This window comes from Danio aesculapii, chromosome 18 (genome assembly GCF_903798145.1).
Source record: "Danio aesculapii chromosome 18, fDanAes4.1, whole genome shotgun sequence".
Lineage (NCBI taxonomy): Eukaryota > Metazoa > Chordata > Actinopteri > Cypriniformes > Danionidae > Danio > Danio aesculapii.
This window is the reverse complement of record NC_079452.1, coordinates 28,602,467-28,629,889: the sequence shown is the minus strand read 5'-3', so window position 1 is coordinate 28,629,889 and position 27,423 is coordinate 28,602,467. Positions and strand designations below refer to the sequence as shown.

The 27,423-nt window shown below is 36.2% G+C and overlaps 1 protein-coding gene across 2 annotated transcripts in view; it reads left to right on the top strand.

The window, feature by feature from the left end:
* LOC130245230 (F-BAR and double SH3 domains protein 2) overlaps window positions 1–27,423 on the top strand; it is a 198,939-nt gene that overhangs the window by 135,570 nt on the left and 35,946 nt on the right. Inside the window, exons 9-11 of one of the 2 annotated variants that reach the window (XM_056477849.1) lie at window positions 16,182–16,304; window positions 20,243–20,338; window positions 24,325–24,399. In XM_056477849.1, coding sequence (XP_056333824.1) covers window positions 16,182–16,304; window positions 20,243–20,338; window positions 24,325–24,399 — 294 coding nt within the window. The remainder of the gene's footprint in view (window positions 1–16,181; window positions 16,305–20,242; window positions 20,339–24,324; window positions 24,400–27,423) is intronic. The other variant, XM_056477850.1, reaches the window with a different exon arrangement.

Genomic DNA, 27,423 nt, shown 5'->3' with positions numbered 1-27,423 from the left:
ATTCAATTCAATTCACCTTTATTTGTATAGCGCTTATACAATGTAGATTGTGTCAAAGCAGCTTCACATTGGCGATCATTGTAAATAGGAACAGTGTAGTTCAGTTTGTAGTGTTTAGGTTCAGTTCAGTTGAGCTCAGTTCAGTGTGGTTTAATAATCACTACTGAGAGTCCAAATATTGAAGGGCAAATCCAATGATGCGCAGCTCTACAGATCCTGAACCATGCAATATGCAAGATTATGTGTGCCTATAACCTGTGTGATTCTGCGTATCTCAGAGCACCAGGAGGAAACTCGCACTAACACGGGGAGAACATGCAGACTCCACACAGAAATGACAACTGACCCAACTGGGACTCGAGTCAGCGACCTTCTTGCTGTGAGGCGACTGTGCTAACCACTGAGCCACCGTGTCACCCGTCTAGCATCATAAATATATGAGATAAATAGTTGATTTAAAGCATTTGATGAATTCTTCAGCACAGAGAAATAATCTTGAGTGGATGAACGTCTGATTGTACATCTTTACTCAGTGCTGGATTTAATTTCACTGAATACTCGAGTGCATATTTGATCTGAAGGTTTTGCATGAGTCATTTGTTGGCACGAATCTAGTACAGTGGGTCAGGCCATGATGTCATCTTTGGGCAGATCAAACTATGCACTTCCTGTCTCCAAAACTCCCTCTCTGTGAGAAATAACTGGAAAAGAGCCGTCCAGTCTCATGTCACTCAGTGTTTTTGTGTTCATTGGCATTTGAAGAGATCAGAAATACACCATGTCTGTTTATGTTTTCGAAAAGAAGAGAGATTAATCTGCTGTGGGGTTTGTAATAAGCTGATCTGGGGACAGTTTTGATCCTTGTTTTGAGGATGTAAACAGTGTGTCTGGCTGGTGTTGTTGTTTTTGTTTCTGTGTTGCGCAGATGTTGAACGCATGTGACGGCTGATTGCGTAATTGAATGTTTGGTGTTTGCGGTCCAGCATTTCTGCCGGTGTGTGTAATGGACAGAAGTTGGCTGAACACTGAAGCACGTGTGGTATGCGCTCAGCTTTAGCTTATAGAATAACACTGACACTGCTGCACTCTGGAGCTTCAGTGATGTGACGAAGCTGCAGGCGCAGGACGTTTGATTTACAAATCAAAACTCGATGGATCTGTCATAGAGGATTTACTGGAGACTGACTGGAGCTGCAGCGTCAACGACCATAGAGAAAATCTGTTTTCTTAATGTATAGCTCAAACAATTATAGAGATCATTTATGTGTGGTTTTTGGTTTGGTTTGGGTTTCATAATGTTTTGTTTGTTTTATTAGGTTTGGTTTTTGGTTTGGTTTTTTGTTCATACATTTTAGTTTGGTTTGGTTTGATTTGGTTTGGTTTTTAGTTCATAAATTTTGGTTTGGTTTTTGGTTCATAAATTTTTATTTGGTTTGGTTGGTTTGGTTTTTAGTTCATAAATTTTGGTTTGGTTTTGGTTCATAAATTTTGGTTTGGTTTTTAGTTCATAAATTTTGGTTTGGTTTTGGTTCATAAATTTTGGTTTGGTTTTGGTTCATAAATTTTGGTTTGGTTTTGGTTCATAAATTTTGGTTTGGTTTTGGTTCATAAATTTTGGTTTGGTTTTGGTTCATAAATTTTGGTTTGGTTTTTGGTTCATAAATTTTGGTTTGGTTTTTGGTTCATAAATTTTGGTTTGGTTTTTGGTTCATAAATTTTGGTTTGGTTTTTGGTTCATAAATTTTGGTTTGGTTTTTGGTTCATAAATTTTGGTTTGGTTTGGTTTGGTTTTGGGTTTGGTTTGGTTGGTTTGGTTTGATTTGGTTTGGTTTTTGGTTCATAAATTTTGGTTTGGTTTGGTTTGGTTTTGGGTTTGGTTTGGTTTGATTTGGTTTTTAGTTCATAAATTTTGGTTCGGTTTTTGGTTCATAAATTTTGGTTTGGTTTTGTTTTTGGTTTGGTTTTTGGTTCATAAATTTTGGTTTGGTTTTGTTTTGGGTTTGGTTTGGTTGGTTTGGTTTGGTTTTTGGTTCATAAATTGTGGTTTGGTTTAGTTTTGTTTTGGGTTTGGTTGGTTTGGTTTTTGGTTCATAATTTTTGGTTTTGTTTTAGGTTTGGTTTGGTTTGGTTCGGTTTTGTCGGTTTGGTGTTTGGTTTATAAGTTTTGGTTTTGTTTTAGGTTTGGTTTGGTTCGGTTTTGTCGGTTTGGTGTTTGGTTTATAAGTATTGGTTTTGTTTTAGGTTTGGTTTGGTTCGGTTTTGTTGGTTTGGTGTTTGGTTTATAAGTTTTGGTTTTGTTTTAGGTTTGGTTTGGTTTGATTTGGTTTGGTTTTTAGTTCATAAATTTTGGTTAGGTTTTTGGTTCATAAATTTTGGTTTGGTTTTGTTTTGGGTTTGGTTGGTTTGGTTTGGTTTTTGGTTCATAAATTGTGGTTTGGTTTTTGGTTCATAAATTTTGGTTTGGTTTTGTTTTTGGTTTGGTTGGTTTGGTTTGGTTTTTGGTTCATAAATTGTGGTTTGGTTTAGTTTTGTTTTGGGTTTGGTTGGTTTGGTTTGGTTTTTGGTTCATAAATTGTGGTTTGGTTTTTGGTTCATAAATTTTGGTTTGGTTTTGGGTTTGGTTTGGTTGGTTTGGTTTGGTTTTTGGTTCATAAATTGTGGTTTGGTTTAGTTTTGTTTTGGGTTTGGTTGGTTTGGTTTTTGGTTCATAATTTTTGGTTTTGTTTTAGGTTTGGTTTGGTTCGGTTTTGTCGGTTTGGTGTTTGGTTTATAAGTATTGGTTTTGTTTTAGGTTTGGTTTGGTTTTGTCGGTTTGGTGTTTGGTTTATAAGTTTTGGGGTTTTTTTAGGTTTGGTTTGGTTCGGTTTTGTCGGTTTGGTGTTTGGTTTATAAGTTTTGGTTTTGTTTTAGGTTTGGTTTGGTTCGGTTTTGTTGGTTTGGTGTTTGGTTTATAAGTTTTGGTTTTGTTTTAGGTTTGGTTTGGTTCGGTTTTGTCGGTTTGGTATTTGGTTTATAAGTTTTGGTTTTGTTTTAGGTTTGGTTTGGTTCGGTTTTGTTGGTTTGGTGTTTGGTTTATAAGTTTTGGTTTGGTTTGGTTCGGTTTTGTCGGTTTGGTGTTTGGTTTATAAGTTTTGGTTTTGTTTTAGGTTTGGTTTGGTTCGGTTTTGTCGGTTTGGTGTTTGGTTTATAAGTTTTGGTTTTGTTTTAGGTTTGGTTTGGTTTTGTCGGTTTGGTGTTTGGTTTATAAGTTTTGGTTTGGTTTGGTTCGGTTTTGTCGGTTTGGTGTTTGGTTTATAAGTTTTGGTTTTGTTTTAGGTTTGGTTTGGTTTTGTCGGTTTGGTGTTTGGTTTATAAGTTTTGGTTTGGTTTCGGTTTTGTCGGTTTGGTGTTTGGTTTATAAGTATTGGTTTTGTTTTAGGTTTGGTTTGGTTCGGTTTTGTTGGTTTGGTGTTTGGTTTATAAGTTTTGGTTTTGTTTTAGGTTTGGTTTGGTTCGGTTTTGTCGGTTTGGTGTTTGGTTTATAAGTTTTGGTTTTGTTTTAGGTTTGGTTTGGTTCGGTTTTGTTGGTTTGGTGTTTGGTTATAAGTTTTGGTTTGTTTTAGGTTTGGTTTGGTTCGGTTTTGTCGGTTTGGTGTTTGGTTTATAAGTTTTGGTTTGGTTTGGTTCGGTTTTGTCGGTTTGGTGTTTGGTTTATAAGTATTGGTTTTGTTTTAGGTTTGGTTTGGTTCGGTTTTGTTGGTTTGGTGTTTGGTTTATAAGTTTTGGTTTGTTTAGGTTTGGTTTGGTTCGGTTTTGTTGGTTTGGTGTTTGGTTTATAAGTTTTGGTTTGGTTCGGTTTTGTCGGTTTGGTGTTTGTTTTAGGATTTGTTTGGTTCGGTTTTGTCGGTTTGGTGTTTGTTTTAGGATTTGTTTGGTTCGGTTTTGTCGGTTTGGTGTTTGGTTTATAAGTTTTGGTTTGGTTTGTGTTTGGTTTGATTGGTTTGTTTTGGTTTTTGGTTCATAATTTTTGGCTTGGTTTTTGGGTCATACTTTTTGGTTTGTGTTTGGTTGGTTTGTTTGGTTTGGTTTTTGGTTCATAATGTTTGGTTTGGCTTGGTTTGTGTTGGCTTTGGTTTTGGCTTTGGTTTGGTTTGATTTTTGGTTCATATATTTTGGTTTGGTTTTTGGTTCATAATTTTTGGTTGGGTTGGGTTTGGTTTTGTTTTGTTGAGTTTGGTTTTTGGTACATCATTTTTGGTTGGTTTTGTTTAGTTTGAGTTTTGGTTCATAACTTTTTGTTTGGTTTGGTTTTTGGTTCATAAATTTTGGTTTTTGGTTCAGAATTTTTGGTTTGGTTTGGCTCATAATTTTTGGTTCGGTTTAGTTCATAATTTTTGGTTTGGTTGGGTTTGGTTTGTTCGGTTTGGTTTTTCGTTCATAAAGTTTGGTTTGGTTGGGTTTGATTTGGATTTGTTTGGTTTGGTTTTTGGTTCATCATTTTTGGTTCGTTTTGGTTTTGTTTGGTTTTTGGTTCATCATTTTTGGTTTGGTTTTGTTTGGTTTAGATTTTGTTCATAACTTTTGGAGTATGTTTGGATTGTTTTGGTTTGGTTTTTAGTTTATAATATTTTGTTAGGGCTTTGTTTAAAGTGTTTGTTTGTTTGTTTGTTTGTTTGGTTGGTTTTTTTTTTTTTTTTATTTATTATATATTATGTGTTTTGAGCTGTTTTGTTTGCGTTTAGTTTTTTTGGTTTAGTTTTAGTTTTGTTTGTTTTTTGGTTTGGTTTGATTTGGTTTTGTTTGTATTGGTTTATATAAAACATATTTATATGCATTTATTTATGGTAAATCTAAGTTATATAATTAATTAAAACTAGCACTTAGCTATTCTAATTGTTTAACCTATTATATTTTTATATACCTTCTAATATTATTCTTTCCCAATTATTATTATTATTATTAATGTTAATATTATTATAATTACTGTGAATATTATTATATCCACATTTTTTTTAGATACCTATTATTATTATGTTTTTATTAATTTAGAAAAAACAACCTTGTGTATGTGTATTATCTTGCTCTGTTGTTGATCTAGCTGCTTTCTGTTATTTTCCTAGTTTATTAGTGGCTTTGGATAAAAGCATCTGCTAAATGATTAAATGTAGACATATTTTTATAACATTACCCTCTGATTAGCACCTATTCACTCCTAATCAGAGCAGATAAGTGTTTGACCTGTATATTTCCGCTCGTCTCCTGTTTTGTCCCTCCTCAGATCATCATCTGTGTTTCCTGAATGTGATCTGAAAGAGAGAAAATCTGCTTTAAATTATTGATAAACGAACAGTCTGAGCTTCAGGCTCCACCAGCTGCCCATCGACCCGCCCACCACACTGATGCTCGTCTCCTATTGGCTGAGCCATAGCCATGGTTACAGTCAATGCACTAGCTCTGATACTCGTGAATATTAATGAGCGTAGGCCGTTTTTCCAGCTATATTCTGAGATTTATATATTCCGTCACTGTCAGGGCTGATTTATAGTGTGGATTAGCCTTATTCTGGGATGTTCTGCTTTTTTCTCTCCAATTTCACTCTTTTTATTAATTAATATTTGTGCACAAAATGTGACACAATGGCAGTTATCACATTTCCATTAGTGAAATGAAATTTTTCCATTAGTTGTATTTATTTGTTTATTTAAATAATTTTTTTGTGTGTGTATTTTGTAAATTATAGTATGTTATGTATTATATTTTATTGGGTTATAATAATAATAATTAATTTTTTTTTTATTTAAAATTTTATTTTCCATAATTTTTCCATCAGTTGCAATTTGTATGTAATTATTTATTAAAATGTAATTTTTAACTGTGTATTTATATATTATATTATTGTATTTTTATATTGCATTATATTTATATATTATATTTAATATTATATTTTATGCTATTTTTAATATTTTTATTTTATATTTATTTATGTATTATATTATTGTGTTTTTATATTGCATTATATTTATATATTATATTTAATATTATATTTTATGCTATTTTTTATATTTTTATTTTATATTTATTTATATATTATATTATTGTGTTTTTATATTGCATTATATTTATATATTATATTTAATATTATATTTTATGTTATTTTTATAATTTTAATTTTAGATTTATTTATATATTTTATTATATTGTATTTTTATATTATATTATATTTATATATTTTAGTTAATATTATATTTTATTATGTTTTTATATTATTTTTATATTTATTTATATATTATTATAATTTTTAAATAGTTTCATTTTGTTATTTTATAGTGTTATGTTTTATTCTGTATTTGTGTATTTCATTTCGTTTTTAAAAAGATTTTAATTAATAAATATTGTTTGTTTTTAGTTTTAGTTTTTTATTTTATTTTAAAAATTATATTTTTTGTATGTTATTTTTATATTATATTTAATTATATATTTTACATTATAATATTTTATATTATATTTATACATTATATTTTATTATGTGATCTATTTATATTATATTTATATTTATACATTATGTAATATTTTTAATATTTTATTTTATTTAATTGTGCAATGGTTGTTATGTGTTTGTATATTATTTAAATTACTTAGAAATTTTTTTGAATTAATTAATTTTTATTTTACTTTTCCTAATAGTTTTTTTAAGCTTTTTTGAGATGTTAAATTAATAAAGTTGCTGGTTTTAATTTATTTTAAAAACTGAGGATCATTTCAAAGATCATTTTTGGATGAAACTTAAACATGAATTTTACCTTGTGTTTACTTTTAAGACATTTCTACATTTAAATAAATAAATAATGAAATAAATAAATCAAAATTAAAATCTTGTTGTACTATTTGTAACAAAACATTATTAGAAGAAGCCTCTGATTGTCTCTGATTTCAAGCAGGATTTCTTTTGCTCCTGATTTTTACTTTGCAATCATAAGAAGAATCATAAAAAGGAAAGGGGAAGTTCAGTTCTTTTGAGATTAGCTGTGGGTTTTTCCCAGCCGTTTCTCAAGCTTATATTGTTTTGCTCTCATAAATGTGTGAGGAAAGAGGTGTGAGCCGCTTCATGCCAGGTGTGTGTGTGTGTGTGTGTGTGTGTGTGTGCGTGTGTGTGTGCGTGTGTGTGTGCGTGTGTGTGTGTGTGTGTGTGTGTGTCTGCGCGTGTGTGTGTTTTCTTGTATTCTTAGCTCTTGTTTTGGTCTGTGTGACCCACTCGTCATCTCTATATAAACAGCACCAGCATTGTGTCATGCTTCTGCTTTGGGTTTAAATAGGAACCTGACATTTTTCTTAACTCTGAGATAATGTGGCTTTTCTAGAAACACGCAAAGAACAAAGTCAAGCTCCACAAACAACAATAAAGCACCATTATTGTTTCGATGGTCAACTGTAGAGAATTAATACAACGCTTTTATGAGAGGAATTGATTGACCAATAATTATGTACAGTGTGTGTACTGTGTGTGTGCGTGTGCGTGCGTGCGTAAGTGTAAGTGTTTATAAGAGAGAGAGAGAGGCCCAATCCCAATTTTACCCCTCAGCCCTGCTCCTTACTCCTTGTCCCAATTCTCTTTAGCTTGAAGGCGTAGGGCTAAGGGGAAGGGCTAGATACCCCTTCAAACTTAGATTTTTCAGGATCGCACTCCAAACCAAGGGGTAAGAAAATTTCCCAGAATACACCAGCATTTTCCCATGCTGTAACAGCAGCATGGCTGCACACGGAAGTCAGGAGATGCACAAATAAGTATTTTTTGTCATTATTATGAATTTTTACAACAAACAAGCACATGTTTTAATACATTCATAACTGCGTTCGTGTGTTACTGTCATGCTTTTTTTTTAAATGCTAAAATAAAAACAGCTAAATTTGGCTATCTATAATCCCTAATAATAACTCCTGTATAGTCGTGCCACAACATACTTTCACGTCTCATCTGAATAACTGCAGCAGTCACCGTCATCGATCTCATATGAAGCAAGAGATCGTGATGACTTATGATGACATGTGCAGGTGCTGCACTGCTGTCCCATTTCTTAGGAGTAAATTTGAAGCCCTTCCCCTTCACACTCTGTTTCAAGGGCCATGGGGAAGGCGTACAAAAACAGGATTAGGCCAAAGAGTGAGTGCGTGCGTGCGTGCGTGCGTGTGTGTGTGTGGTGTTCATTAATTCCCTGCAGCAGTCATTGGGGTGTAAAGTGAAGCATTTATTAAGCAGCAGAAGTGTTTGTTCAGCTGATGTGTGTTTGCTGTGTGTGTGTGTTCGTTCATCTGCGCTTGTAACCACAGGCCTTTACTTTTTCACACACAGAGACACATTTTAGACCATTTTTAGAGAGTTTATGAGTGTGCAGATGTGATGTTACCTTTCATGCTCTGTAATTCACTAGTTGTGTGTTTTTTTTTAATCGGAGCACAATTAAATGTTAAATGTTAACTAGCTATCCTCCAAGAGAAAAAAGTGATTCTGAACTGCCTGGGACAAGTCAACAGTAACTACTGTCTGATTTACTGCATAACCATACAGCGAGGTAAATAAGTATTGAACACGTCACCATTTTTCTCAGAAAACATATTTCTAAAGGTGTCGTTAACTTTTTCACCTGATTTTGGTAACAACCAAAGAAATCCACATATGCAAAGAAAACTAATCTAGTTCGTTTACAAACTAAGTTATGTGTAATACAATGAAATGACACAGGGAGAAACTATTGAACACATGAAGAAAGGGAGCTGTAGTTCAGCAGTGAAAGCCCAGACAGCAGCTTAAATCTCTCAGTAGTTCAGCAACCCTCTGCCCTTCCTCAGTGTAAATGAATATCAGCTGCTTCAGTTCAACATCTACATGAGCAATAGGATGAAGATGAAACCAGGGTGGACATTTCAGCAAGACAATGATCTAAAACACAGCCAAGGGGACTCTCAAATGCTTTCAGAGAAAGAAAATCAAGCTGTAGAATGGCCCAGCCAATCACCTGAGCCGAATCCAATAGAAAATACAAAATAAAGCTCAGATTTGATAGATGAGACCCACAGAAGCATCAGGATTTTGACACTCTTGTTGAAGTCTGTGAAAAACTCACACCTGAGCAATGCATGTGACTTCATTCTCCATATGAGAGGCGTCTTTAAGCTGACAGCATTAAAAAAGCCTTTTATATAAAGTATTAAACACATTTCAGTAGTTCAGCTCTTTCTCCTTCTGTCATTTCATTTTTATTACACACAACTCGTTTCTCAGATCTTGATTTATTTTGATTTGTTTTATTTGTATGTAGGCATGGGCCGGTATATGATTCTGACAGTATGATAACCTTGGATAAAAATATCACGGTTTCACGATAATGTGATTACAGCTTTAAAATAGCTTCTTTTTAAATGTCTGGGTCAAAAAACAACAACTTTTTTCCCTTTTGAACACAATATATTTCATTTTGAGAAACATATTTTGGAGCAGTAAACACGTCAGGCTAAATCATTCAAATAAATCTTTGACTGCTGTCTTCATTAGTTTCAAAAACACTGATTTCCTTACGATTTAAAACGGCATCTTTGGATATCTTTTCTGCTGGAGATACTGTTGTCTTAAACTAAAAAAAAAACGTAAATAAAAAACCTTACAGATACCTTAGGAACGGTATAACCTTGACTTTAACCCTGACTTTTCCAAACCGTGGTATACCTTGAAAACGGTTATCGTCCCATGCCTATTTGTATTGTTTATGCTTATACCCAAATCTGCTTCAATTCCATTTCAACAGCTCCTTTAGAAATATTATTCCCAGGAAAATCATGACATGTTCAATACTTAAATTTCCCTGCTGTAAGTTGGTTCATAGCACATTTGCATAATGAAGAAAGTGCATATGTACATGTACTTTTTTTTCTTCAAGCCAAAGTGCTTTGTGGGAATTATTTGAGCGATTTATATTAAACTGTAATAAGCAAACGGTTTCCTCTGTGAACACACAAGCATTTTCAATCATTTTTTTACAGAATTGACCAAATACAATGCATTTTGCATTATTCCACTCTGCCTTCAACCATTTGAATATTATTAAAAGTGTAAAAGGATTAGTAAATTACTTTCACACTGAATGTTGATCTTAGATTAAGACAAGGCTATATCATTTAGACATTTACTACTGCAGTGGTTTGTGGCATCAGTAATATTGCTGCAGAAATAATCAAGCTTTGGGATTATTCATGGTCTGGTGAAAGTAATTTACTAATTCCATAATTTTAATAACAAACATTCTTTGGAAACCGCTCAGTAAACACAGCTTATAAATATTAGAAGTGAACAAGGGAGACGATTACGTTTTGAAGTGTTAGTGTGAAAACAAACCTGGAACGAAATGAGAGGATTTGGGGAGAATAACATTGGAGATTGCAGTGAATTATTCATTGGATCTGTTGTATGCTACTGTACATTAGATCAAGAGAGGAGAGCACTGATCCACTGTGTTTTAACTGTCCGTGGTTACAGCAGAAAACATCCATCCATCCAGTGTTATTGGCTATATGTTTCTGTCCATCCATCCCTCCATCCATCCATCCATCCATCCATCCATCCAGTGTTACTGGCTATATGTTTCTGTCCATCCATCCCTCCATCCATCCATCCATCCATCCATCCATCCAGTGTTACTGGCTATATATCTGTCCATCCATACATCCGGTGTTATTGGCTATATGTCTGTCCATCCATCCATCCAGTGTTATTGGCTATATGTCCATCCATCCATCCATCCATCCATCCATCCATCCATCCATCCATCCATCCATCCATCCATCCATCCATCCATCCATCCATCCAATGTTAATGGCTATACATCTGTCCATCCATCCAGTGTTATTGGCTATATGTCTGTCCATCCATCCATCCATCCATCCATCCATCCATCCATCCATCCATCCATCCAATGTTAATGGCTATACATCTGTCCATCCATCCAGTGTTATTGGCTATATGTCTGTCCATCCATCCATCCATCCATCCATCCATCCAGTGTTAATGGCTATACATCTGTCCATCCATCCATCCATCCATCCAGTGTTATTGGCTATATGTCTGTTCATCCATCCATCCATCCATCCATCCATCCATCCATCCATCCATCCATCCATCCAGTGTTATTGGCTATATGTCTGTTCATCCATCCATCCATCCATCCATCCATCCATCCAGTGTTATTGGCTATATGTCTGTTCATCCATCCATCCATCCATCCATCCATCCATCCATCCATCCAGTGTTAATGGTTATACATCCGTCCACCCATCCATCCATCCATCCATCCATCCAGTGTTATTGGCTATATATCTGTCCATCCATCCATCCATCCATCCATCTATCCATCCAGTGTTGTTGGCTAAATGTCCGTCCATCCGTTCGTCGTCATTGGCTATATGTCTATCTGTCTGTCCATCCATCTATCCAACATCATTCGTCCATCTGTCTATCCATCCATCCATCCAGTGTTATTGGCTGTATATCTGTCAGTCCATCCAGTGTTATTGGCTATACGTCTCTGTCCGTCCATCCATCTATCCATCCATCCAGTGTTATTGGCTATATGTCTCTGTCAGTCCATCCATCCATCCATCCATCCATCCAGTGTTATTGGCTATATGTCTCTGTCCATCCATCCATCCATCCATCCAGTGTTATTGCCTTTATGTCTTTGTCCATCCATCCATCCATCCAGTGTTATTGTCTATATGTCTCTGTCCATCCATCCATCCATCCATCCATCCATCCATCCATCCATCAAGTGTTAGTGGCTATATATCTGTCCAACCATCCATCCATCCATCCATCCATCCAGTGTTATTGCCTATATGTCTCTGTCCATCCATCCATCCATCCATTCATCCACTGTTATTGCCTATATGTCTCTGTCCATCCATCCATCCATCCATCCATCCATCAAGTGTTAGTGGCTATATATCTGTCCATCCATCCATCCATCCATCCAGTGTTATTGCCTATATGTCTCTGTCCATCTATCCATCCATCCATCCATCCATCCAGTGTTATTGCCTATATGTCTCTGTCCATCTATCCATCCATCCATCCATCCATCCATTCATCCAGTGTTATTGGCTATATATTTGTCCATCCATCCATGAAGTTTTTGACTCTTCTAAATCATAATGTTTGCTGGTATTTAAGAGACATGCTCATTTACCTGATAAACAATGCTGAAGTCAGTTTTTCTCCTTTAAAAAAAAATGTGCATTCAGTGTCAGAATGTCTGTCTCTGTTTTGGTATCTATAAGCAGCCCACTGCCAGTTTACCCAATTATATTTCAGCAGCACTCCGAATTACCTTAAAAGAAACCAGTGTATTTAATTTCAATCATGTAGGCTAACTCAATAGCTAATAATGTGACCTTTAAGACCCGTTTCCACTGAGTGGTACGGTACGGTTCGGTACGCTTTTATGGCCGTTTCCACTGTCAAAGGGTACCTAAAAGCGAACCATAACGTAACACTTTTTGGTCACCCTTTGCAAAAGGTATCAAGGGTACCAAAAGGTGGAGCAAGACGTGCAGCTCAATGATATTGGTTTACAGAGATACGTCATTCACTCGCGCAACAAGCCAGAATGAAAACATAGAAATCACTATACTTTTAAATACACATCAGAGACTTTACACTGTAATAATATATGCATATAATAAGGAGCCATGGTTGACCCGAGGTCAAACAAACCTTGTCGTCGTCTTGATGAACAGCCACAAAGCCAGGAAGTAGTGCAGATTCTACCCTTTGCCCAGTAGTTTTTTACGAGCCATTCTAAAGTGTAAGCGGTTTCGCTTTCTTGCTTGCGCTCGTGTCTATATTTGAAATAACAAACTTCTTAAGCTGATAATAATAAGGTGCGCTTGATTATTGACATTCTATAGACACCCAATCTTTTCAGAAACTGACAGACACGATAGTGAAGCGCAAAAAAACAATAGGAGAACCTGAAAAAAAGGAGCAATTTCTTTTTTCAGCAAACGTGAAGGACAGTAGCAGCCTCCGAAATAAGACTCAGATGCAGAGTTATAAAAATCCACATGAGGTGGTTTTTAATTAGCAAATAATATAATGATTAGCTGAACAGCTTACAGTGTAAGGCTCAATCATCAGGCACACTTGCTCCTCTTGGCGTTGTCAATCTGGCAACCTGTAGGTGCGTCAAGTCATAGGAGGAGGGACCATATGAAGAAAAAAGTACCCTCTCCAATATTTTGAATTTGGACTACAATACCTTGTTCAACCACTAGGTGTCAATCCTACATACAGCACCTTTGAGATCATCAGGTAAAAAAAGAAATGGATCATTCCAGGGTGAGTCATTATGGTGGGTGGAGGTGGAACCATCCAATCAGAAGAAAGCACACCCTTCTCTTCCTCTCTCTTTCTCTCTATTACTCTCTCTCTCTCTCTCTCTCTCTCTCTCTCTCTCTCTCTCTCTCTCTCTCTCTCTCTCTCTCTCTCCGACACCTGCCCTAACCCTCCAGACCGGCTTGTGGTCAGTCAGATCATTTCCAGCTCTCCCGCAGCAAACAGTCGTACAAATCAAAGCCTGTTTCCAAAATACATTCCTTCCCAGAGTCGCTGAACATGGAGGGAGAGAGAGAGACACAGAGACGGAGGGGGAAAGCAGAGGTTTCGAGTTTTGTTTTTGCACGTTCAGGCCTTGGAATCTGAACTGACTAACCTTTCCCAGCAGCTGCTGCTGTTTGAACAATCTGCTGTGATCCAGGCCTGTCGCAGTCCAGAGAAAACAGGCCCTGTGTGTGTGTGTGCTGGCCACAGGGGGGAGCTGGTGGAGACACTCTGTCCTTCTTGTCCGTCTCTCATGACAATGTGCTTGAATGCAAATGCAGCATTGATTCATTAAAGGAGTCAGTCAGCTGTTTCTATTCGTTTATTTGCACATTTCCAGGATTCTCAGTAGCAGAAGTCTTCATAGTTGGTAAACTGAGTGCAGTGAATGGGAGAGTACAACACACTTATTTTACACTCCTGTTTGCTGAAATAGTAAAAGAAAAACTCCACGATGGTGTTATCTAGACCTTCAGAAAAAGGAAAACAATAGTGTGAGACTGATAACGGCAGCCAGAAGAGAGAATAACGTCAGATTTACTGTCCTGTCCCCATAGACGCTGCATTATAAACGCCTCACATTAAAGTAATTCGTATTTGTGTAATTTGATGCAAATATTATATAATACATGCCTAAATACATATAAATGATCATATATTTGGAAAAAAAAAATCTAAATATTAAAAACTTTCAAGGATTTAAGATGCTGCTGAGCGTTAAGGCTGATTTATACCTGCGTCGAGTGATCGTGTGACCCACTGTGCCTGCCTTGTGTAGTCGTGCATTTATACTTCTGCATGCTGATTGTGTTGCTCTGCAATAACACTTCCCAAACTCTAGCTGGCAGTGGGTTTTTATGTTCCTCTGTGTCGAGTTTCTTTTGCGAATGTTTTGTTTGAACGCTACCTTAATGTAGAAGTAGCTTAAACTCACTCATTTGTAGGTGGGAACCGGCGGACGTGCAACCACTTGAATCATAAGGTAAACATAAAACAATTCCATTTGGAGCTCCTTCACAGAACTCGACTAAACACTCGCTCCATCAGGCTCGCAGCTCTCAGCACCGCCCACACTCGTCACCGCTACCAAGCTGACCAATCACAGAGCTTGCGCTAGACATCGTTGCGACATGTAGTTACGTTTTTTGAGAGGTGCTCGCCAGTATTGGCGTCAGCCACGGTGAGGGCTATGCGATTACGCGAAGGCCGTGCCGGAACATACGCATTTGCTTGACGCAGAAGTATGAATCAGCTTTTAAACACGTCATAACAGTCTTGTGAAAAGGCTCAAGTGGTTTCTATCTGTCATTTTATATTCTACCATTTTAGTTTTACTACTCGGCTGTAAGAAAAGTACGTTCAATACAGTATAAATGTAAGCAGTATGAATGGAACTCGGACGGACTACATCAGGTGTCATTATCATGTGACCTACCCACATCTGTTGCATCGCTTCACTACCATTCATGAATTCTCTCGCGGGGCATCATGGGATAGCGTAGCATGCATTGGCTGTGCACTTCCGAATCCCGCCAGAAGTAGTAGGTCATCCGGGTACTTCTTGCACACTGTCTATGAATTCGGACACTACTCAGCTCGCGTACTGTTTTTAGCGTACTATATATGTAGTATAGAACAGGGGTGTCCTAACTTGGTCCTGGAGGGCCGGTGTCCTGGAGAGTTAAGCTTTCAGTTTCTGGCTCAGGCGCGCTTTGCACTCATACTACAAGCATACCGCGCCAAAGCCCAAGTGAACCGTGCTCTGGCACACCTCTTCCAACCGGGCCAGGGGTGGCTAACTGAACCACGCCTGAGCCCGATTCAAAGCACTCACACTTCTCAAAGGAACCGGGAAATGTGCCTGGGCACGGTTCAGATAGCATAGTGTGAGTGCACCCTAAGAATAGTCGTGGACGCAGGCAATACAGGAGTTGCTGGTACATATGGACAGTCCAAATCGTAGTCATAAACAGGCATGAGGTCAAAATAGGTGGCGATCCAGCACAGAACGATAAACAAGGCTGAGGTCAAAAACAAGACTCAGCAATGAACTAGTTGTGTGTGCTGTACAAATACTCCAAATGACCAGCGATCACACTGTTGCATGTGTGTCATCAGTGGTGATTGTCAACTGGTGTGTGTGAAAAGGAAAGATGGGATTTGTAGTTCGTATGTAGTTCACAAGCGATCTGCCAGGACTGTGACAGTGACATGCTTTTTCCCTGAGCTCAAGACTACAGTATGGTGTTTGAATTCATACTGGTATGCAGAATAACATCGCTGGATTGACTTCATGCTCAAACAGCGGCTTTTGTAGAGCTTTATTAAGTGTTTATTATCACTCCAGCACTGTCAGCCGTCAACATGTTCTCCGATCAGTTCTTTAGATTTGATTCCAGTTGTCTGTCATTCTGTCTGTCTGTTATTCAGTTTGTTTTGTATTCTGTTCATCCTGTCATCCTGTGCTTCTGTGTTCTCATTATTCACTCCTTCTGAAAGCACATTTGCTCTATGTTCAGGCTGCACTCAGATGGTGTGATCTGTCTTTGTCTCTCTCTAGGGTCTGGAGGGGAACGTATATGACCATGTGAAGGATTATCTGATATCCTTCTGTCGGACGGAGCTGGAAGCGTTTCAGGCCATTCACAGCACCTTCCAGTTCCTCTTGGAGAAGTCCAGTCGAGTGAGTCTCACACACACACACACACACACACACACACACACACACACACACACACACACACACACACACACACTCTGTCTCTTCTTATTTTCATCACACTCTCAATTTCCTTCTTTATTCCCAGAAATAGATTCACTCTGCCAGCTCCTTATTATCAGCTCCCCTATGAAGAAGTACTCACACACACACACACACGCACACACAAACTTTTACACACACACATACAGACAGACAGACTCACTCACACACATGCACACAAACACATGCATACAACCACACATACACACTCACAAATTTCACACATATATATGCACACACACACACGCGCACATCACACCCATACGTGCACACACACACACACACATCACACATATGCATATGCACATACACACTCTCAAACACGCAAATGCGCACATCACACACGTGCATATGCGCACAGACAGACACGTATACACACACACACACACACAAACACAAACACATGCATACATAAACACACACGCACACAAATACAGACTCTCACACACACATGCAGATCACACACATAAGTACATGCATGCATACACACACACACAAACAGACTCACACATCATACACATACACACAAACACTTGCATACATAAACACACACACAAATACAGACTCTCACATACACATGCAGATCACATAAATACATGCATACACACACACACACAGACTCACACATCATACACACAGAGACACATAAACACATGCATACACAAACACACACACGCTAATACAGTCACACACACACATATGCACATTACGCACGCAGACACACATGCACAAAGAAACTCACACACATACAAATACATGCATGCCAATACACACTCACACACACACACATGCAAATCACAAACATAAACACATGCGCACACACACACACACACATACAAACTCACACATGTGCACATTACACACATTTCTGCACACACACACACACACACACACACACACACACACACTAACGTGCACACACTCACACACACACACACATACATATATATATATATATACAGACTCACACACTCGCACATCCCACACACAAACACATGCATACACACACATGCAAATAACACACATAAACACATCCATGCACTCACCCACACAAATACAGACTCACACATTTACGCACATACACACACATAGACACAAACACATGCATGCACACCCACACACAAATACACACACACGTGCACATCGCACACACATATATACACATACAAACTCACACACACACATATATATACACATACAGACTCACACACACAATCACACATCTCACACCAACACATGCATAGAGACACACAAATACACACACACACACATCATTCTTCCAGTGCTGATGAGCACATCTGTCTGAGCACTATTACACTGCCCAAGGGGGGCTAATTTTGCATACCACTATCGTGACGCATGTGTGTGTGTGTGTGTGTGTTTGAGAGTTATGCAGTCTTAGTTAGAGAGTCTTTCCTGCACACACTCTTAAAGGGACAGTGCACACAAAAACAAACCTTCTGAAGAACATTAAACATACACAAAAAACTGAACTAATTTTGTATGATTCATCCTTATTAATCAGGGGTCGCCACAGTGGAATGAACCACCAACTATTCTGGTACATGTTTTACGCAGCGGATGCATTTCCAGCCTCAACCCAGTACTAGGAAACACCCATACACGCTTATTCACACACACACTCATACACTACAGCCAATTTAGTTTATACAATTCACCTATACTGCATGTGTTTGACTGTGGGGGAAACCCGCGCCAACACGAACATGCAAACTCCACACAGAAATGCCAACTGACCCAGCTGGGCTCAAACCAGTGACCTTCTAGCTGTGAGGCAACTGTGCTAACAACTGAACCACCTGATTGACAGACAGAAAAATTCCTTCAGTCATTCATTTTCTCTTCAGCTCAGTCCCTTTATTAATCCGGGGTCGCCACGGCGGAATGAACCGCCAACTTATCCAGCATATGTTTTACGCAGCGGATGCCCTTCCAGCTGCAACCCATCACTGGGAAACATCCATACACACTCATTCACACACATACACTACGGACAATTTAGCTTTTTCAATTCACCTATAGCGCATGTGTTTGGACTGTGGGGGAAACCGGAGCACCCGGAGGAAACACACGCCAACACGAGGAGAACATGCAAACTCAACACAGAAATGCCAACTGACCCAGCTGAGGCTCAAACCAGTGTCCTTCTTGCTGTGAGGCGATTGTGCTACCCACTGCGCCACCATGCTGCCCCAGACAGAAAAATGTAATACAAAATTAAGAAAGAATTATAAACATTAACAGCAAAAACGAAAGGAAAAGAAACAGATTTACAAAGAACAACATAAAAAAAAGAAAGAAAAAAATGAGTGAATGAAACAATAACCCGTTTCACACAGTGATGCTGGTAAATATCTGGAAAATTACCGGAACGACTTTATCGGTAATTTAAAAAAAGCGCTGTTCACACAGGCAAGGACGATCTGGAATCTTTCCGGAATAAACCATTCACACATCCATTCCAACATACCGTAAAACTCTGACATCATAAACCAGAGATGAGCTCTAAACGACTGCGCTTGTGTTTGTAAACAGAAGGGGTCGGGCTTTTGTTGATGGTCTCACTTTATTTAAAGCTTTAGCATTCATGCAGCTGCTTTTGTCCCAGAGACATCCAAAGGCAGAAGCACGAACTGCAGCTAAATGTTCACACATTAGACTACATTACAAACTCAGTGGATGGATGAGTATTGTGAACAACTTCGATGAAAACATGTGGAGGAACACTTTCGCATGTCGAGATGTACGTAATATGTGTGTGCTGGCGCTCACCGGAGCACTCCTTCACTTCACGTGCACACGCGTCAAGCAGCTGAAGCAGAGCTTGAAGGTAAACACACAGCGGTTTATTGTAAGCATTTTATCAATCACAGTTGGCATTCAGAAGGAAGATACAAACGTTATCTGACTAACAGCTAGCAGCTGATTGTGTCTGGAAAATATTCAAAGGCTTTTATTTTCATAAACAGCGCAGATGTGAATGCGTCTGAATGTTTTGATTGGCTATATGCACACAGACTTTTAAGTTTCAGCCAGGCAGCCCAAAGGCTTCCAGTGAACTGTCTTTATATTACAAAATTGTCACGTTTAAGATCTGATTTCTTTAAAAATCAGCGATCTTCACTGCCTGTTAGATATACGATATGAAGTGGGTCTCAGATCAGACAAGAAGCACTGCATTCAATTCCATTCCCCCTGCCACGTCTTTAATATATGACTGTTTATTTTACCCCAGTGTTTTCAATGGAATTTCTGTGCTAGCCTGTTGCTACTGACGGCGCTAGTGGTTACACGGTCTTGCATCTCAGTTTACGCTTGAACAACTGAATGAATGCTTAAGTCTATTTAACTGAATGTATTGTAATCACATTACAACATCGATGCTGTAAAAACAAACTAATGAAATTGAAAATAGTCACATCAAGCTTTCGCCAGAGGTTTATCGTTGGGTTTAAAGCTCTAGCTGTGCATAGAGCCTACTGGCTGGAGTAGATTGCTTTTCTGGCAATCTTCCTTCCGCGTTCACACAGAGCAGCGATCCGGCAAATTACCAGTAATGTTACAACATCTCTTTCCAGAAAATTGCCGGAACGAATTTACAGGTATTTTCAAAAAGGGCCTGTTCACACATAGAGATCTTTCCGGAAAATTGCTGGTGAGGGGCTTAAGGGGCTGGTGAAAGGGGCTAAAGAATGAATCAATTAGTGAATCAGTTCATAAAACAATAAACACTGACGGAAAGAATTTAGTTTTGTACACTTTCCATAGTCTTTCAGTCAGTGTGTGAACTCGGCTCTGATTGGATGATCTCTTCTTTGATGATGTCCGTGTGTGTGCAGGTGATGCAGGACTTTAACCAGCAGCTGTTCCTGCAGGAGAACCCAGTGTTTCACAAAGCACAAGACTTCCAGTTCCAGCCCAGTGACAGCGACACCGTGAGTCTCACACACACGCACACACACACACATAGTACTGTAATGTACATAAATGTGTTCATAAACCACACACACTGAACTATACATACGTTTTCATTATCCAGACACACACATATACACACACACACAGTACGAGACTTTACATAAATGTTCATAAAACAGAAACGCCTTACTGTACATACATGTTTATCATTCAGTTAAATAATAGTAACTATATATATATATTTATATAGTATATATAATTTTGTGTTCAGCTGTTTAATTTCCCTAATTTCTTTTCATGTACGCATTTCCTCACTTTTTCTCTTGTGAACTTAAAGGTTTAAATAGCTCTGAAGAGTTTCAGATGTTATTCAGCGTTGATGGCGTCATTGGCACATACCTCACTGTGTCGATGAGAAAAAAACGACCCTCAAATTTCATCATCACCTTCTATTTTTATCCCGACGCATCTCTGAGCGTCTGCGAGAACAGAATCTCCTGTTCCTGAAACATCCCGCTGTTAAAAAGCCTCCGTTTGTAAATGCTGGTCTTTTATTCATATTTAGCTCATTCTTCCACCGCTAAAGTTTTATTTCCACCACAGCGTTCCTCTTCTGTATTCAGTCTGAAGCTTCATTTTCAATTTAGAGCACCTTAATGGCAGAACAGCTAACTTGATGACAATGTAACATGCTAATTTAACGCTGCGCCAACAGGCCCGTTTATTTTTTTGGTAATAAGAAATGATCTTTCTGTCAGAGCAATTTAAGCTTGAAAGCAGCAGCTAACTGGGAATCATGTTTGTGCGAGTGTGTGATCAATCCAGCCGGCTCTATTCAATATACATCAGAAAGTCTCGAGTCGGTGATAAAGTTGTTGATTGATTTCTGAAAACTGTTGAATTACATGTCAAACTGTCAGTCATAATAATATGTTTGAGCTATTTAATAATAATAATAATAATAATAATAATAATAATAATAATAATAATAATATTAATAACAATAATAATAACAATATTAATAATAATAATAATAATAATAATAATAATAATAATAATAATAATAACAATAACAATAATAATAATAATAATAATAACAATAATAATAATAACAATAATAATAATAGTAATAATAATAATAATAACAATAATAATAATAAACCCCTACTCTTTTTCGAAGGACATCCTGGGATTTTTAATGACCACAGAGAGTCAGGACCTTGGTTTAACCTCTTATGCAAATGACAGCGCACACTGAGCAGTATAGAGTCCCCATCAATATACTGGGGCATTAGGACCCACACAGACCACAGGTTGAGCACCCCCTGCTGGCCTCACTAACACCACTTCCAGCAGCAACCTAGCTTTCCCATGTGGTCTCCCATCCAGGTACTGACCAGGTGCAGCCCTGCTTATCTTCAGTGGGCGACCATGTAAGAGTTGCAGAGAGCAAAAAAAAGCTTTTTTTTTTTTTTAAGTATATTTAAATAATATTATTTTATGCTTCTGCTCTGTTATTTTTCTGTGCTTTCATTGTTTCTTAAATTTTGTATAGATCCTAATATACAGTTGAAGTTGTATTATTAGCCCCCACTGTACATTTTTCCCCAATTTCTGTTTAACAGAAAGATTTATTCAACACATTTCTAAACATAATAGTTTTAATACCTCATTTCTAATAACTGATTTATTTTATCTTTGCCATGATGACAGTAAATAATATTTGACTAGATATTCTTCAAGATACTAGTGTTCAGCTTAAAGTGACATTTAAAGGCTTAACTAGGTAAGGTAGGGTAATTAGGCAAGTCATTGTATAACAGTGGATTGTTTTGTATTTTTTCAATTGAAAATAAATATTTCTTAAAGGGGCTAATATTATTGACCTTAAAATGGTTTAAAAATTTATAAAACTGCTTTCATTCTAGCCGAAATAAAACAAATAAGACTTTCTCCAGAAGAAAAAATATTATCGGACATACTGTCAAAAATTCCTAGCTCTGTTAAATATCATTTGGGAAACATTTGAAAAAGAAAATCACAGTCGGTCGAATAATTTTGACGTCAACTCAACTATATATATATATATATATATATATATATATATATAATATTATTATTATTATTATTATAAATAACTAAATTAACAGAATCAAAGCTTTAGCTCCACAGGCCTTCATACTCCATTTTTATGCAAAATAAAATCTAATAAAAATAGCAGGAATATCCGCTTAATGCAGTTTAAAAATCCAAGTTTGCATTGCCACAGCTCTTTTGTTCTTGCTCTCTTTTCCTTTATCTCTCACTTCTTCCTGTAGTTCAGTAGTTTGTAGATTTCATGTGTACTAACTATAAGATGAGACACTGCAGGTTAAAACATGTTTTGTTTTGTTTTTTCACTTTTATTGCACTTTATCAGGTTGTTTCTGTAGAATTCAATTTCAAAATATATATTTTAAAGCCTTTTTTACTCTATATATATATATATATATATATACTCTTAATAGGAGTTTTTTCTCCTGCACTGAGTCATAAATCTCTACTTCAGCAGCTCTTACACCAAACTGCAGAGTTTTGTTTTTTATACTTTATATATATATATATATATATACACACAGTTGTGGAAATAAGTATTGAACACGTCACCATTTTTCTCAGAAAACATACTTCTAATGGTGTTGTTGACTTGAAATTTTCACTAGTATTAGTAACAACCAAAGAAATCCACATATCCAAAGAAACTAATCAAATGAGTTCAATTTATGTGTTATACAATGAAATGACACAGGGAGAAACTATTGAACACATGAAGAAAGGGAGACACAGTGAAAGCCCAGACAGCAGCTGAAATCTCTCAGTAGTTCAGCAACCCTCTGCCCTTCCTCAGTGTAAATAAATATCAGCTGCTTCAGTCCAACATCTACATTAGCAGGAGGATGAAGATGAACCCAGAGTGCAGCAAGACAATGATCCAAAACACAGCCAAGGAAACTCTTAAAAGCTTTCAGAGAAAGAAAATCAAGCTGTAGAATGGCCCAGCCAATCCCCTGAGCCGAATCCAATAGAAAATACAAAATTAAGCTCAGATTTGATAGATGAGACCCACAGAAGCATCAAGATTTTGACACTCTTGTTAAAGTCTGTGAAAAACTCACACCTGAACAACGCATGTGACTTCATTCTCCATATGAGACGCGTCTTTAAACTGACAGCATTAAAAAAGCCTTTTATATAAAGTATTAAACACATTTCAGTAGTTCAGCTCTTTCTCCTTCTGTCATTTCATTGTTATTACACACAACTCAGTGTGTTAACTGTTTGATTGTTGAAGTGTATCCTCCTGCAGTGTCTTTAGCATCTCTGACTGCTCTGCTGTTTCTAACCCTGATCTCCTGTCCTCTAACACTGTGTTTCTAACTTTCTCTTAACCCTACACCTGTGCGCGTGTGTGCGCGTGTGTGTGCGTGTGTGATGCATGTGTATGTATGTGCTGCATGTGTGCATATATGTCTGCTTGTGTGTGTGATCTTTACTCAATGCTTTTGTTTGATGCGCGTGTGTGTGATAAATGCATGTGTGTGATCTATGCGTGTGTGTAATGTATGTGTTTGATTTGGGTGGTGATTTGATTGCGTCTGTGTGTGTTGTGTGTGCATGTGTGATGTGTGTGTGTGCATCTGATGCATGCATGATGCACTTGTGTGTTGTGTGTGTTTGCATGTATGTGATGTGTGATGCGTGTGTGTGTCTGTATCTGGTGTATGTGTGTATGATCTTTGTGTAATGCACGTGTGTTGTGTTCGCATGTGATGTATGTGCATGTGTGATGTGTGTTTATGTGGTGTGTGTGCGTGTGATGTGTGTTTATGTGGTGTGTGTGCGTCTGATGTATGTGTGATGCATGTTTGTATGTGATGGGATGTGCGTGCGTGCGTGCGTGTGCTTGTGATGCGTGATGCATGTATGTGGTGTGTGTGTGATTGGCTCCTCCTCCTGGTCTCAGACTGTGAGTTGCGTGCAGCAGCTGGTGGACATTGAGCCGTCGGCGGTCAGTGTGATGAGAATGACTCTAGCGCAGGTACAGATCCAACTGTTGGACTACATTTCCCATCATACATCTGTCTTGTGTCGCCATCATCAACCCGCTGCTGTTTGCATGACGTCTGCATGTTAAATCTCTGAGTTTTAGACATTACTTCATCATTTACTCGTTCTAAACGTTCCTTTTTTTAAGTTTTTATTATTAAATATTGTATTATTTTTGTGCCATCACACAGAGCTGTTGTGTATACATTTAACTGGCCTGACAAAACTGTGCCTCAGCCAATGATTTGACTTTAGGGCGGGACTGTCTGTTCATTGGGCCAGTGGCAGATGGGAAGCTTTTACAAAGCAGTCATACTGTTTGCAGATCTTTTTCATTGTCTCTATTTGCACAAAATGTATGTTTACCTTTGCAGTTTATCTACATCTTTATGTAATGACTAATACAATGCATCAATGATATACATATAAATGCATATATATGCATGTACTGTATATACAGTATGTTTTTGTATGTGAATACAATGTGACAATCATAAAGTAGTTTAATGTATTAGTTAACATTAATATATATTAAGTATTGATATATATTTATATAGTCAGATTTGGACCATTTCAATTGTATAGCTCGTGTCATAATATATATTTATATATATATATATATATATATATATATATATATATATATATATATATATATGTATATATATGTATATATATATATATGTATATATATATATATATATATATATATATATATATATATATATATATATGTATATATATATATATATATATATATATGTATGTATATATATATATATGTATATATATATGTATATATATATGTATGTATATATATATATGTATATATATATATATATATACATATATATACATATATATATATATATATATACATATATATATATATATATATACATATATATATATATATACATATATATATACATATATATATATATATATATATATATATATATATATATATATATATATATATATATATATATATATATATATATATATACATATATATATATACATACTTACATATATACATATATATATATATATATATATATGTATATATATGTATATATATATATATATGTATATATATGTATATATATATATATGTATATATATATATATATATATATATATATATATATATATATATATATATATATATATATATATATATATGTATATATATATATATATATATATATATGTATATATATATATATATATATATATATATGTATATATATATGTATATATATATATATGTATATATATATATATATATGTATATATATATGTATATATATATATATGTATATATATATGTATATATATATATATATGTATATATATATATATATATATATATATATATATATATAGTATAAGTCACTATATATTAAAGGTTAATGTAATATCTATTAAAAAACATTGTGTTAGTTATATAAACATAAATTGTGTAGCTATTTGATCAAATCATGTATTACTATTGTTTGTGAATTATATTAATAATAGAATAATATATTTAGTATGTATATATATATATATATATATATATATATATATATATATATAGCTGCCCAGGTATATTAACGGCCGCCCAAGTATATTTAGTGACACTTTTTTTTTGGTATCCGCCCAATATAAACAAACATCCGCAAGCGAATGAAGGGAAAATCATCTCTCCTTTAACTGTTTCATACTGCTCATTCTGTCTGTGCTTGAACTGCTTTGCAAACCCACAGAGACCCACACCTTTTTGCATTAGGTTGACATTTCTAAATCTACTAAAATGTCTGGGATCATGCCAATAAAGCAACCTGAGCTTGAATGAGATGAGAGGGGAGCAGATTTTACCTGTCAGTGGGTGCACATGGCTCCTGAACAGCATAAAAGAGAAATAGTGGATTTTTAAATTTATTTTAACAGTCTTTTTTTTACTTTAGCCCGTTGAAAAGAAAAAGTTTAAAATAGATAATAATAAAAATAGTGTTAAAAATCAAATAAGGTTTTGTTTGTCGCATATAGTTAAACAATTTATGTGCTGTGGGTATATATATAAATGCATATATGTATGTATGTATGTATGCATGTATGTATGTATATATATATATGTGTGTGTGTGTGTGTGTGTGTGTGTGTGTGTGTGTGTATATGTGTGTGTGTGTGTATGTACATTGAAAATACTGTGACTATTTATAGGCCTTTTGTTCATTTACTCTGTTCAGTAAATTTCATTTGTTTAACATCAGTTAATTTAACTAAAGTCAATGTAACAACAAACACAAAAGCATTTATTAATATCAGCTGATGTACGTTTCTTAGTTAATCCCTAATAATGCATTAAAACCAAACGTCAATCATTTCATTGTTATGATACCTAATACAATTCTGTTGTTTTTTTTTTAAATTACATATAACAAAGTCCTACACGATGATAGGGCCTGAGAGGTCAGTTTTTGCTGGTCAGTTCCATACGCCATGAGGTGTTGAGACTCTGACCCATCTAATGCTCTTTATCATTGATCAACACCACACACACACACACACACATAGGTTTCCACAATACAGAAACAAATTCCTCACAGAAAGCCTGTCTGCCAGTGTGAAGCAGAGGCACGTGGGATTGATTAGGTCTTCTGATCCAGATGTTGTATTTTTTTGCACATCTGCGTAAGGTCACAGTGAGAGGCGATATATAGGACGACCTGAAAACAGCAACGTTTGGAGGTGTTTTCTTTCCCCTTTGGAGATCCTCAGACTAGTGATGGACTGTCAGTACGCAGTGTTAAAGCGCTCTGATGGAGTTTGTATTGATCATGTGCTGTTAGATATCACACCCGTCAGCACTTCTGCCACATACACTCACTCATATCCTGCTCAACCATCACTGATTGTTAATACTCATTCATATAGAGATGAAAAACATACTGGAGATTTGTTTTTTGAATGATTCTGTTCCTCTAAAAGTTATTTTCTTATTAAAAAAACAGGTTCACACTTTACA